The sequence below is a fragment of the Sus scrofa genome, chromosome 7 (genome assembly GCF_054392235.1).
Source record: "Sus scrofa isolate SSC_HxYL_T2T_F1_AM1 chromosome 7, Sscrofa_HxYL_maternal_Yorkshire_Landrace_v2.0, whole genome shotgun sequence".
Taxonomy (NCBI): domain Eukaryota; kingdom Metazoa; phylum Chordata; class Mammalia; order Artiodactyla; family Suidae; genus Sus; species Sus scrofa.
This window is the reverse complement of record NC_139389.1, coordinates 60,380,403-60,395,259: the sequence shown is the minus strand read 5'-3', so window position 1 is coordinate 60,395,259 and position 14,857 is coordinate 60,380,403. Positions and strand designations below refer to the sequence as shown.

Below are 14,857 nucleotides of genomic sequence, written 5' to 3'. Positions count from 1 at the left end.
TGCCACGAGATGGGCTCCGGGGCATCTCTCACTTCCTGGATGCTCTTCCTTGGTCACTTTGTACATGCTCATTTACAATCTCACCTATTAAACACTCCCACCCACCCACCCAAATTCTTCAATCTCTCCTACTGGGCCCCTTGAAATCCTAGTCAGTCATTAGCAAATCTTCTACATTCCCAAGATATTTTATGGATCCACCTGTTCTAATGGAAACCTGGTTTCCCCTGAGGATAGTGCTGCTTCTTTTCCTATAGCCCCCCAAATGGTAACTTTTTCCTTTGCCATAGCTCTTACAGGCCCTAGAGGTGGGGAAGTTGTCCTTAATCTTTAGCCTTTCTCTCTTTTGTGCTTCCATCCCCAGGAGAAAAATTCCTTCTAGCTTGTGAACCACCACTCCTCCCTACTGCAGTCATCTTCAGACTCCCTGGGTCACTCCCCCTGACACCTCAAAGATTTCAGCTCTGCCCCAGTGTCATTCAATATCATAACTGCTGGGATGTCAACATGCAAAGAAATGGTCTTTCCAACACTATGCCCTCTCAGTTCCTCGATTTCCTCTTCTCCAAAGATCTTGTCTGTCACTTTACCTCAGTCACTTATTTACATGATTATTTCTTAGATAAATGAGTCTCAACCACTGAGGATATCTGAAAATACTGTTTTAAGTCACTATTTTGGGGGGCAAATTATGAGAACACTTTAGGTTGTCACAGAACGTGGAGGTGCTATGGCATTTAATGGGCTGGGGCCAAGGGCACTAAAGATGTTCTGTGTCATAGACAATGCTCACACAATGAAGGACTGTCCCACTCTAAATACCAAAAGCACCTGGACTATCATCGGCAGCTACCATCACCCTTCCGTAATTCAACTTAACCATCTTACTCTTCTATCATCACTTACCTTTCTAGCTTACTTCCTTTATCCAAGAATCCAACTTCAAGAATACTTTGATACTCAAAATCTATTGATCCTATCGCTTCATGTCCTTATTTCCCTGGGAACATATTTTGGATTCCATGGGTTCATCATAATTAATCCTTTCCTTGCATAAACCCACAACTTCCTTGCCTCTAACCTCCTTAACTCTACTCTCTAGGCAAACCCCAATTCTAGTGAAATTCAATTCTGCCCTTCTGTGACTGCACAACTGAATATGCCTAGAGAAAAACACACAGCCATCTGACTGTTCTCACTTTAAATTCATGACCACTAACCTCAAGTGGGCCCTTACTACTGTCTGGCAGTTCAATTTCATTTCCCAAGCCCAATCACTCTTTATTCTTCTAAGTAACTATTTTATCACTTTTCCTCTCATGAAACTTCCAACACTTCTTCCCGTTCTCACTCTCAAATGCTGACCTTGCTTCCCAAGAAGATCAAAATATCAGATGAGAAATTTTTCACCCCAAGTACCCACTTACCCACACCTGTGCTCAAACACTCTGCATTTCCTCCTGCTTCAATGGATGAACTAAGGTAACCCCGCCAGATGTACACTAGATCTTATTATGCCTTCTTGCCTGCTGAAGAGCACTACTTTGGCAATTTTTTCTTCCTTTATTCTTGTGATCATTCCATATTTGGACCATTCTTATCTGTATATGTGTTATAAATTCTCTCATCAAGAAAATACGATCTCTTGACCTTCTATCCTGGACCATGACTATTAAATATTTGAGAAGAGGTTTAAAATTAGGCTACTTGCCCTACAAGATATCAGAACACATTATAAAGCTATTACAATTTAAAAAGTATGATACTGAGCAAAGGATTAGAATAGACTAGAGAAAGACTCATAGTTATATGACAGATGACACTACAGATCAGAGAGGAAAGGAAGGATTATTTAATATATGGTGCAGGTTAAATGGTCATGCTATGGGGGAAAATGCAATGGGATCCTATATCATACCATACACAAAAAATCAATTCCAGATGGATTAAACACTGAAATGTTAAGAACAAAATTTTCTAATTTAAAAAGGAAACATAGGAGAAGATTCCAACCTTGGGATAGAAATAGATTTCTTATATAAGACTGAAAAATGGAAAGTCTGGTAATCTGGCTATAACAAAATAAATTCTGCTTACTAACAGGTATCATTAAAAAACTGAATAGATAAGTCACAAACTTGGAGAAGATATCTGAATGCATATGACCACCCATGTCAGTAAAAATCCAAAATATGTAAAGCAGTCCTACAAATCAGTAAGAAAAACATCCAATAGGAAAATGGGCAAAAACCAAAGCAAGCACTGCACAGAAGAGTAAACATTGGTCAATAAACATGTGAAAAGAAGAACAATTTCATTACTGATCAAAGAACTGCAAAGTAAGACTGTAATTTATGATGTGCTCTTGTGGCACAGTGGGTTAAAGAGCTAATGCTGTCACCATAGAAGCTTGGGTTGCTGCTGTGGTGCAGCTTCAATCCCTGGCCCAGGAATTTCCACATGCTTTGGGCACAGCCAAAGAGAAGACTATACTTTACACTCACTATGCTGGCAAAATTTTAGTCTTACAATGCCAAGTTAGTCATTACGGGACTCATACACTGATGGTTAGACTATAAATTGGTCCGATAACTTAGGAAACTAATTTGACATTACCTTATAATGTTAAAAACCATAAACTCATGAGTCAGCATGTCCAATTGTGGTCTACATACTCTAAAGAAACCCTTGCATGTGTGTACTAGGAAACAATATGAAAATGCTCACAGAAACACAGTACACAATTGCAAAAAGCTGGAAATGACCAAAAGGCGTGTTGATAGGAGACTGGATAAAGAAGTTGTGGTGTACTCATAAAACTGAGTCATTATAAAACAATGAAAAATGAGTGAACTACTCTACACAAAACCACATGAAAGAAACTTGGAAACATAGTAGAGGTAAATGTCATCATTTCCAAAAAAAGGGAGTTTCCCAGTGGCCTGGCAGTTTAAGATCCAGCATTGTCACTGCTGTGGCATGGGTCTGATCCCTGGCCCCGATCTGCATGCCAAGGGCATGGCCAAAAAACAGTTAAGTGATCTGGAGATTATTAACCTCCAGGAAAAAGACTTCAGACTGATGATGCTGAAGACATTGGAAATAAACTGGAGGCAAAGATTGATAATTTACAGGAAATACTGAGCAAAGAAATACAAGATATAAAATTTAAGCAAAGCAGAGATGCAAAATACAATAACTGAAATAAAAAATTCATTAGAAGCAACCAACAGCAGAATACAGGAGGTAGAAGATCAAATAAGCTAGGTGGAGGACAGACTAGTGGAAATCGCTGATGAGGAACAGAAAAGAGAAAAATAGATTGAAAAGAAATGAAGAGAGTCTCAGAGAACTCTGGGACAATGTTAAATGCACCAACATCTGTACTACAGGGATGCCAGAAGAAGAAGAAGAGAGAGAGAAACGGACAGAAAAGTTATTCAAGGAGTTCCCGTCATGGCACAGTGGTTAACAAATCCGACTAGGAACCATGAGGTTGCAGGTTTGATCCTGGCCTTGCTCAGTGGGTTAAGTATCTGGCATTGCCGTGAGCTGTGGTGTAGGTTGCAGACATGGCTCGGATCCTGTGTTGCTGTGGCTCCGGCATAGGCCAGTGGCTATGGCTCCGATTAGACCCCTAGCCTGGGAATCTCCATATGCTGCAGGAGTGGCCCCAGAAAAAGGCAAAAAAAAAAGGTTATTCGGAAGAGATAATAGCTGAAAACTTCCCTAACATGGGGAAGGAACCACTCACTCAAATCCAGGAAGCACAACAACTACCATATAAAATAAACCTAAGGAAGAACATCCTGAGGCACATATTAATCAAACTGACCAAAATTAAAGACAAAGAGAAAATATTGAAAACAGCTAGGGAAAAGAAACAAGTAACATACAAGGGAACCCCAATAAAGTTACTGGCAGATTTTTCAGCAGAAACTCTGCAGGCATGATAATACTTAATGTGATGAAAGGAAGAAACCTTCAACCGGTATTACTGTACTCAGCAACGCTTTCATTCAGATTTGAAGGAGAAATCAGAAGCTTTACAGATAAGCAAAAGCTAAGAGAATTGAGCAACACTAAACCAGCTTTAAACAAATACTAAAGGACCTTCTCTAGCTAGAAAAGGAAAGGACACAACTAGAAACAAAAATACCACAAATGACAAGGCTCACCAGTAAAGGCATAGGAAATCATCCACACACAAATATGCTACCAAAATCAGAAATTGTGAGAAGAAGAGGGTACCAATGCAGGACACTGGAGATGCACTTGCAATTAAGAGACCAACAACCTAAAATAATCTCATATATATATATATATACACACTCCTATATCAAAACTTCAGGGCAACTGCAAACCAAAAATCTACAATTGATACACACACAAATAAGAAAAGTCAACTCAAATACAACACTAAAGATAGCCATCAAACCACAAGAGGAGAGAACAAGAGAAGGGAAGAAAAAAGAGCAACAAAACCAAATCCAAAACAGTTAATAAAATGGCAATAAGAACATACATATCAATAATTATCTTCAATGTAAATGGACTAAATGCCCCAACCAAAAGACATAGATTGGATGAATGGATACAAAAACAAGACCCATATATATGGTGTCTCCAAGACACCCGCTTCACTTCTGAAAGTGGGTCTGAAACTGAAAGTGAGAGGATGGAAGAAAATAATCCATGCAAATGGGAATCAAAAGAAAGCTGGAGTAGCAATACTCATATCAGACAAAATAGACCTTAAAATGAAGAATATTTTAAGAGACAAGGAAGGACATTACATAATGATCAAAGGATCAATCCAAGAAGAAGATATAACAATTTTAAAAATATATGCACCCAACATAGGATTACCACAATATATAAGGCAACTGCTAACCTTAAAAGGAGAAACTGGGAGCTCCCATCGTGGCACAGTGGTTAATGAATCCGACTAGGAACCATGAGGTTGCGGGTTTGATCCCTGCCCTTGCTCAGTGGGTTAATGATCTGGCGTTGCCGTGAGCTGTGGTGTAGGTTGCAGACGCAGCTCAGATCCCGCATTGCTGTGGCTCTGGAGTAGGCCAGTGGCTACAGCTCCGATTCAACCCCTAGCCTGGGAACCTCCATATGCCGCGGGAGTGGCCCAAGAAATAGCAACAATAACAACAACAACAACAAAAAAAAAGACAAAAGACAAAAAAAAAAAAAAGGAGAAACTGACAATAACACAATAATAGTGGGGTACTTTAACACCCCACTTACAGCAATGGACAGATCATCCAGACAGAAAATCAATAAGGAAACACAGGCCCTGAATGAAGCATTAGACCAGGTGGACTTAATAGATATTTATAGGATATTCCATCTAAAAGCAACAGAATACACATTCTTCTCAAGTGCACATGGAACATTCTCTAAGATTGACCACATACTGGGCTACAAATCAAGCCTCGGTAATTTTAAGAAAATTGAAATCGTATCAAGCATCTTTTCCAACCACAATGCTATATAACTGGAAATCAACAACAAGAAAAAAACTACAAAAAACACAAACACGTGGAGACTAAACAACATGCTACTAAACAACCAATGAATCACTGACGAAATCAAAGAGGAAATAAAAAAAAAATACCCAGAAGCTAATGACAACAAAGATATGACACCCTAAAACCTAAGGGATGTAGCAAAAGCCATTCTAAGAGGGGAGTTTATAGCAATACAAGCCTACCTCAGGAAATAAGAAAAAGCTCAAATAAACAACCTGACTTTACATCTAAAGCAGCTAGAGACAGACGAACAAACAAGACCTAAAGTTAGCAGAAGGAAAGAAATCATAAAGATCAGAGTAGTAATAATGAAATAGAATCAAAGAAAACCATAGAAAAGATCAATGAAACTAAAAGCTGGTTCTTTGAAAAGATCAACAAAATTAATAAACCCTTAGCCAGACTTACCAAGAAAAAGAGAGAGAGGACTCAACTCAATAAAATTAGAAATGAAAAAGGAGAAGTTACAATGGACATCACAGAAATACAAAGGATCGTTAAGAGACTACTACATGCAACTGTATGCCAATAAAACAGAAAACCTAGAAGAAATTGGCAAATTCTTAGAAAAGTACAATATTCCTAGACTAAAACCAAGATGAAAGAGAAAAGATGAACAGACCAAGCACAAGTACTGAAGTTGAAACTGTGATTTAAAAACTTCCTGGAGTTCCCGTCGTGGCGCAGTGGTTAACGAATCCGACTAGGAACCATGAGGTTGCGGGTTCGGTCCCTGCCCTTGCTCAGTGGGTTAAGGATCCGGCGTTGCCGTGAGCTGTGGTGTAGGTTGCAGACGCGGCTCGGATCCCGCGTTGCTGTGGCTCTGGTGTAGGCCGGTGGCTACAGCTCCAATTCGACCCCTAGCCTGGGAACCTCCATATGCCACGGGAGCGGCCCAAGAAATAGCAAAAAGCCAAAAAAAAAAAAAAAAAAAAAAAAAAAAACTTCCTATGAACAAAAAGTCCAGGACCAGATGGCTTCACAGAATTCTATCAAACATTTAGAGAAGAGCTAACACCTCTCCTTCTGAAAGTATTCCAAAAAATTGCAGAAGAAGGAATACTCCCAAAATCATCCTGTGAGGCCACCATCACCCTGATACCAAAAACAGACAAAGATACCACAAAAAAAAAAAAAAAGAAAATTACAGGTCAATTTCACTGATGAACATAGATGGAAAAACCCTCAACAAAATACTAGCAAACCAAAACCAACAATACATTAAAAAGATTGTACATCATGGTCAAGTGGGATTTATCCTAGGGATGCAAGGATTCTTCAATATCTGAAAATCAATCATGGAAACAACCTAAATGTCCATCAACAGAAGAGTGGATAAAGAAGATGGGTATATATACACAATGGAATATTACTCAGCCATTAAAAGGAAAGAAATAATGGCATTTGCAGCAATGTGCATGGACCTAGAAATTATCATACTAAGTGAAGTCAGTCAGACAATAATAGATACTGACTCAGAGTTTAAAAAAGTTATGGTTTCCAAATGAGACAAGCTGGGGGGTGGGGGGATGCACTGAGGGTTTGGGATGGAAATGCTGTAAAATTTGGTTGTGATGATCGTTGTACAACTATAAATGTAACAAAATTCATTGAGTAATTAAAAAACTCAAAAGTGAGCAAAATTAAATTATTATTTAGGTATATACCTATATGTTAGCTATGGGCTTAAATTTTCAAAGTGAAAGGAAATAATTAATATAGCACTAGTGGTTATCTCTGGGTTTGAAGAAGATGGGACTAGGAAGAACATGTAAATAGATACCAGTTACGTTCTAGTTTTGGGGTTGAACTAGAACACTAGTTCATTAGAATACTATGTTTACTATTTTAAATTGCATATATATTCTTTTGTGTATAAAAATATATTATTAGAAGCAGGTTAAAAATAAAAAGATCTAAAAGAAGGATCCACTGTTGTCACTACCATGGCTTGGGTTGCTGCTGTAGTGCAGATTCCATCCCTGGCTCGGGAAATTCCACATGCCGCTGCAGGCATGGCCAAAAAAAAAAAGATCTTAGACTCTCACTTCAAATTCAGGCTCTTACTAGCTGTGTGACCCTGGGCCTATCCTTTCAGCCTCAGTATGAAGATAACACCTGCACTTCCTGGGGTTTGTGTGAGGATTACATGCACAGACAACATTTCACATAGTATGTGGCACATGGTAAAAATGTTAGCCACTACTACTCTGACTCTGCTGCTGTTGTTACTTCTAGTAGCAACTATTTTCTGAGGTGATTTCAAGATACTAAAGTAGGAATGGCTTCATTAACAGAAAAATGAAATCTATGATGCAAGAGATACAGAGTGGAAAGTTATCAGTAATACGTAACAGCTGAAGCCATGTGAGTGCAAAGGATGACATGGGGAACTTGTAGAAGTGTGCCAAGACAGACTGGAGAAAGGTGCTCTAGAAAGAGACTGAGAGGCAGTAGCAGAAAAGACTGGTGACCTAGAGGCAAAGTTAGGAGGAGAAAGTGGTTAACGCTGCAGAGTAGAAGAAGGGTAAAGTAGACATTGGATTTGGCAATGAGAGGATCACTAGGGCCCTCTACAAGAACAGTTTCAATGAAATGGTCAAAGAAGAAGAGCCATGGGTTAAGGCATGAGAAGAAAGTGAAAAAACGGATACTAGGAGAAAAGAAAACACTTAAAAAATGAGAAATGGGGAGTTCCCGTTGTGGCGCAGTGGTTAACAAATCCGACTAGAAACCATGAGGTTGTGGATTTGATCCCTGGCCTTGCTCAGTGGGTTAAGGATCTGGCGTTGCTGTGAGCTGTGGTGCAGGTTGCAGACGCGGCTAGGATCCTGCATTGCTATGGCTCTGGCGTAAGCCGGTGGCTATAGCTCCGATTAGACCCCTAGCCTGGGAACCTCCATATGCCGCGAGAGCAGCCCAAGAAATGCCAAAAAAAAAAAAAAAAAAAAAAAAGACAAGAAATGAGAAATGAAGAGAAAGGTGAAAATAGTAGGATATATGGTGGAAGGAAGGCATCTTTAAAATTAAAGGAGACCTGATACTATTTACAGGCAGAGAGTAGGGAGCCAGAGGAAAAGAAAATGAAGGTATAGGAGAGAAAGGGAACAACTGATGGGAGAAAGACTATAGTCATGGAGAAAGGAGGAGGAGAGGATATTCTGGATTCTGGCAGCAGAAAGGTGCAGATTAGTGGTCTCAAACTTTAATACACATATGAATGACCTGGGGCATTAGTTATAGTACAAATTCTGATTTGGTAGGTCTGGGGTTGGACCTGAGATCTTGCATTTCTAACAAGACCCGAGGTGATGCTGATGCTACTTCTCTGCAGACCACACACTCTTGAGTAGTAAGGGTGTATAGACTACCTCTTTCTCTGTCACAGCAAGTGTAGCTAGAAACGAGTTTGGTAGTAAAGGAGAAACAACTGTGGTAGTTTCTGCTATATGAGGCTTCCTAGGATGAATGGAGACAAAAAGAAAATCAAATTCAGGTTAGATACTCAAGCCTTTAGTGACTGTTAGCAGGTCTGCGTCCCTGGAAGGGCTGCAGGCAAAGATAATGATAGAGGACTATTTACTGGAGAGAGGTCAAGACAAGGAAGACAGGCAGAGAATAGTGTAAAACTGAGCTGGGGGAGAGGAGTAAGGGAATAATCAGAATCATAACAACTTGGGAATAATTATGGGAAACTGGAAGAAGGAGGAGACAGTTGAGAGTAAACAGTACTGATAAAAGCAGACAAGAACTCAGCTGAAACCAGAATTTAACTAAAGATAAGAATATATCTTATGGGTATTGTTTTAAAACAATTTGCCGCTGTCCAATTGCTGCTCTTCATAGAGACTGTTTACAGGCAGAGAGCAGGGCGCCAGAGGAAAAGAAAATGAAGGTATAGGAGAGAAAGGGGACATGGAAAATGATCGTGGAAAATGACCAGAGGCATTTACCTTCACTAAAAATGATCAGGGGCATCTACCTTCAATAAAACTTATACAAAGGTAGACCTGCCTATGACTTTGAACTTAAGGGGTTAAGAGACATTAACAAGATTCAAAGTGGACAAGTTTTCCCCTTGGGTACTTTAAATATCAATATTGACATATAGTTTGAATATTTAAATATTCAAAGTCCCTGTGGGTATATTAAATTACATACTGCTTCAAGGAAAGAAGGATCAGTATAAAATACCCTATTTTGAACAAGCCATTCATTTTATAATATAAGAAATACAACTGTCAAATTCTGAGGTAGCATTTCATAATTTCAATACTTCGTGCCTTACTTTAAAAAACTCTCAAGTTGCTAAAGTTAGTTTAAAAGGGGAATAAACCTGTTCTTAGAGTTCCAGGACAATAGGTAGGTGGAACTCCCACCTGGCTCTTTGGTTCTCCGACTCTGAGCACCTAGTCCCTTATTCAGGAGCTGCGAGTGAATGCACAGGCCAACCTGAGAAGGCCGTCTCCTAATGCTGTGATAGGAATCCTGTTCTGAGGCAAAGTGTCTCCTCAGTTAACAGAAAGGTAACAAAAATTACGGGCATGTCCTTACCCCTTCACTGGTTTTTTGCAAGTCTGAAGTTGTGTTTCTTGTGTCATTGCCGGCATCTCCACCCTCAGAGCTGCTTTTGTTTTCCTCTTCTTTGCAGTCCTTGTCATCCTCATCTCCTGGAGATTTCCGGGACTGTTTAGAGGATTTCTAAATGTTTAGACAAGTGAAAAACTATAGTCAAAAGTAGAAATCCAAATGCACAAGTGTAAGAAAGAAATGCAGACGTAGCTGACCTACAGTCCAGACTTTGCAGCTTGATACAGAATACAATACAACAAGCAGTGTGCCAAGTCTGAGCTAGATGACCTTGGACAAGTCATTCACTCCAGTGGGCCTTAGTTTAACTACCTGGAAAGGAAGTGGAGGTGGGCCAGATAACCTTATAGTTCTTTTTGGCAGTGTGATATTGAAAGTAGAACATAAAGATTTCACATACCTGGAACACTGTCAATGAATAAATACAGCTGATGGACACCAGTTTAGGAAGGCCACAGAGCTAGAAAGCACCCTAAAGGTCACCTTGCCCTTCCCTATCATTTCATAGTAGAACGTGAGCTCCAGAGAAGCAAGGTAAACTATCTAAATTAATATATGGATATTCACGTTGGAATGCTTGTTGAAGCCATTTGCTTAATGGTATATGCAGAATGATCTTAACAAAACTTTTGCATTACCACGTGATATAAAGAACTTTAATCTTCTAAATCATGGATAGTTATTTAAGAACTTAAAGCCTTTCTTCTTATCAATCTGCATTTGAAGCCAAGATGAACTCTACAAGGAAGATGAAAATACAATTACAGTTCACAGCCAGAGCTGCTCTGCAGAACAGCATTAAAATTATCAAAAGCTGGCCCTGCTGAGCACCTTAAGAAAATAAAATGGAACATTTCACTAACATTTCCTTTATGAGAAAATTATATATATATATTTTTATTATAGTTGATTTACAATGTTGTGCCCGTTCCTGCAGCAAAGTGACCCAGTTATACATATATTACATATATATGTTCTTTTTTGTGTGTATCTTTTTAGGGCCGCACCCATGGCATATGAAGGCTCCCAGGCCAGGGGTCGAATCAGAGCTGTAGCTGTCAGCCTATACCACAGCCAAAACAAAGCGGGATCTGAGCCACATCTGTGACCTACACCACTGCTCATGTCAATGCAAGGCCAGGGATTGAACCTGCATCCTCATGGGTGCTAGTCAGATTCATTTCTGCTTTAGCCACAATGGGAACTCCTGTTTTTATTCTTTTTAGGGCCACACCTGCAGCTAGGGATCAAATCAGAGCTGCAGCTGCTGGCCTACACCACAGCCACAGCAACTCCAGATCTGAGCCACATCTGCAACCTATACCACAGCTCATGGCAACGCCAGATCCTTAATCAGGATCGAAACCGCATCCTTGTGGATACTAGTTGCATTCATTTCTGCTGAGCCACAACAGGAATTCCTATACATTCTTTTTTTAATATTCTCTTCCAACATGGTCTATCCCAGGACTTTCTGAGAAATTTTAAGAACCTTTAAGCGCATGGCAAATAACAGCTAAGGCAAAACTTATTAAGGCAAGTCACTTTGAGTTTTACAGAAATGAATTAGCAAATTGGAGTTTGCTCAGACAATCAATATTTTATTTTATTATTACTATTTTTTCTTTTTCGGCTACACCCACAGCATATGGAAGTTCTCAGGCCAGAAATCCGAGACGCAGGTATGACCTATGCCACAGCTGCAGCAACCCAAGATCATTAACACACTGTGCCAGCCAGGGGATCAAACCTGTACCACCTCAGAGACAATGGCCAGGATCCTTAAGCCACTGTGAGAATTCCCGACACTGCAACTTCCAAGAGAAAATATCTTCTAGCTATGTGCCAGAATATATAATTACATTGCTTCTATTTTACTTAACTGAAACTACCAACCAAGCCCAAAGTGTCCGTTTCAAACAGTCGTTTTCACTTTTTACATGGAGGGGAAGCAGGGATTTAATAATCCAAGGGGGGAATGCCTAGAGTTAATGTTAAGATAAAGTATGACAATATAGAACTACTGTGAAATACTTTTGTTCTCCTAGTAAATACAGTATAATTATTGATATGTAGTAACTGCTTTATGAAGTAATTCTCATATAATAGTCCTTGACCTATAGTCTTACAGATAACAATGCACAACTCTCTAAAATTTATAGTGCTTACAAAGGATACTTAAAAGTAACCCTACAAGTGAGTTTACAAGAATTATAATTTGGTATACAAAGACTAGAAGTAGGGTATTACTATCATTTTGCTAATGAGTCACATTCAGTATTCTACTAAGAAATCTGACTGCCAAACTATATTTGGTACCCTCGGAAAGCTCTTACTGTGCACATTCAGATCATCGCAATTTCTGTAATTTTGGGGAAGGACTCTTCATGGGTTTCATCAATGTGGTCTTGAATTGGTTGTATGTCTAACTGTTACCACCCCTGGTTTTTAACTAAAATTATTAATAGTTTACTATCATCATCAGTTAAGTTTGTGAGGTTTTTTGATTAGCTCTACTTTATACAGTAAATAACTTGCATGCCAAATATTTTTTGCTTATAATTTTCCAGTATCTACTATGGCTCAAATATGAATCATACACACACTTACTGCTAAAGTGATATATACATAATCTCCCTCAAATGTGCTTTAGTATGCCTTTTCATTATAATTATCGAATTTTTTCTCACAGAAAAATGGAATTAGGTCAAGCAGAGGGAATATGGGACCTTTCCTTCAACCTAACTTAGATGCAGTTCAAAAAGTTTGTGGAGTGGTAAAGGAAGATTATTCAAATTGAAGAGGCAGATGTGTTAGGATTTTGTGCAGCAAAGGAAACCATAAACAAAATGAAAAGACAACCTATAGAATGGGAGAAAATATTTGTAAATGATGCAACAGACAAGGGCTTAATTTCCAAAACACACAAACAGGTCATACTGCTCAACAAAAAATAACCCAATAGAAAAATGGGCAGAAGGACTAAATAGACATTTCTCCAAAGACATATGGATGGCCAATAGGCAAATGAAAAGACACTCAATATCACTAATTACTAGAGAAATGCAAATCAAAACTACAACAAGGACCACCTCACACCAGTCAGAATAACCATCATCAAAAAGGTCTACAAATGACAAATGCTGGAGAGGGTGTGGAGAAAAGGAAGCCCTCCTACATTGTTGGTGGGAATGTAAACTGGTACAACCACTACAGAAAACAGTATGGACATTCCTCAAAAATTAAGGATTGAGTTGCCATATGATCCAACCATCTCACTCCAGAAAAAACTTATGAAAACATGTACCCCTATGTTCATAGCAGCATTATTTATAACAGCCAAGACATGGAAACAACCTAAAGGTCTGCTGACAGATGAATGGATAAAGATGTGGTGTATATACATACACAATGGAATACTACTCAGCCATAAAAAACCGAAATAATGCCATTTGCAGCAGCATGGATGGACCTAGAGATTATTTTCATAGTAAGTGCAGTAAGTCAGAAAAAGATAAGTAGCATATGATATCACTTATATGTGGAATCCAAAAAATGACAAAAATTCACTTATCCATGAAACAGAAACAGATTCACTGACAGAGAACAGACTTGTGGTTGCCAAGAGAGGGGGCTGGGAGAGGGATGGACTGGAAGGTTGGGAGTAGCAGGTCGAAGCCATTATATACAGAATGGATAAACACTAAGGTCCTACGTATAGCACAGGGAATTATATTTAGTATCCTGTGATAAACCATAATGGAAAAGAGTATTAAAAAAAGAACATATGTATAAAAACCGAATCACTTCGCTGTATGGCAGAAATTAACATTGTAAATCAACTATACTTCAATTAAAAATAAAAAGAGACAGACATAGACAAGATCACCACATTCAACAAAAAGAAAACATTTGTTAGGCTAAAGAGAGCAGTGAGGTTCTATCAGGTAAGTAGTTCTCTAAATATGGTTCCTAGATTGGCAATATCAGCTTCATTGGATATTTAATTCCGCACCCTGGACTCCAGTGAAACAGAAATTTGCGGGGTCGGGGGTAGGAGGGGGTGGTGAGGCTCAGCAGTGGGTTTTAAAAAATTTTTTTTTTAATGGCTGCATCTGAGGCATATGTAAGTTCCTGGGCCAGGGACTGAATCCAAGCTGCAGCTGTGACCTATGCCCTAACTGTGGCAATGCCTGATCCTTTAACCCACTGTAATGGGCTTAGGAAGTCCCTCAGCATGTGTTTTAACAAGCCCTCCAGGTGATTTTGATGCATGCAAAAGTTTGGGAACTACTGGGTGAGGTTACTCAGTTGATATTAAAAATAAAAAATCATGGTTCTTAAGTAATCACGGAAGATGTGATACTGAAGGAGAGCAAAGAAAATGATTCTTTAATTTAAAACAGATAAGCCTTAGTAAGTTAAGTATGTTTTTACCTCTTTACTGTGTTAAATTATAAATCCACCTCAGGTATGAGCCCCATCACTTCTGGTTTTCACAACAGCAATAATATAATATTTTTTGGCCACTCCCACAGTATATGGAAGTTCCTAGGCCAGGGATCGAACCCACGCCACAGCAGCAATCAGGCCACTTCAGTGACAATACCAGAAACTTAATCCAATGCACCACAAGGAAACTCCAAAATAATGACATTTAAAAGCCACATATTCGCATTATTAAATACGAATATATTAGATAGCTTAGATAATTCAGAATGGCT

At 39.0% G+C, this 14,857-nt stretch overlaps 1 protein-coding gene across 2 annotated transcripts in view; it reads right to left on the bottom strand.

Moving 5' to 3' along the window:
- The window catches only part of HDGFL3 (HDGF like 3), an 87,722-nt gene that overhangs the window by 9,700 nt on the left and 63,165 nt on the right, over nucleotides 1-14,857 (bottom strand). Inside the window, exon 5 of one of the 2 annotated variants that reach the window (XM_021098881.2) lies at nucleotides 10,098-10,244. The exons of the other annotated variant lie outside the window; for it this stretch is intronic. Coding sequence (XP_020954540.1) covers nucleotides 10,098-10,244 — 147 coding nt within the window. The remainder of the gene's footprint in view (nucleotides 1-10,097; nucleotides 10,245-14,857) is intronic. 2 annotated transcript variants of the gene reach the window in all.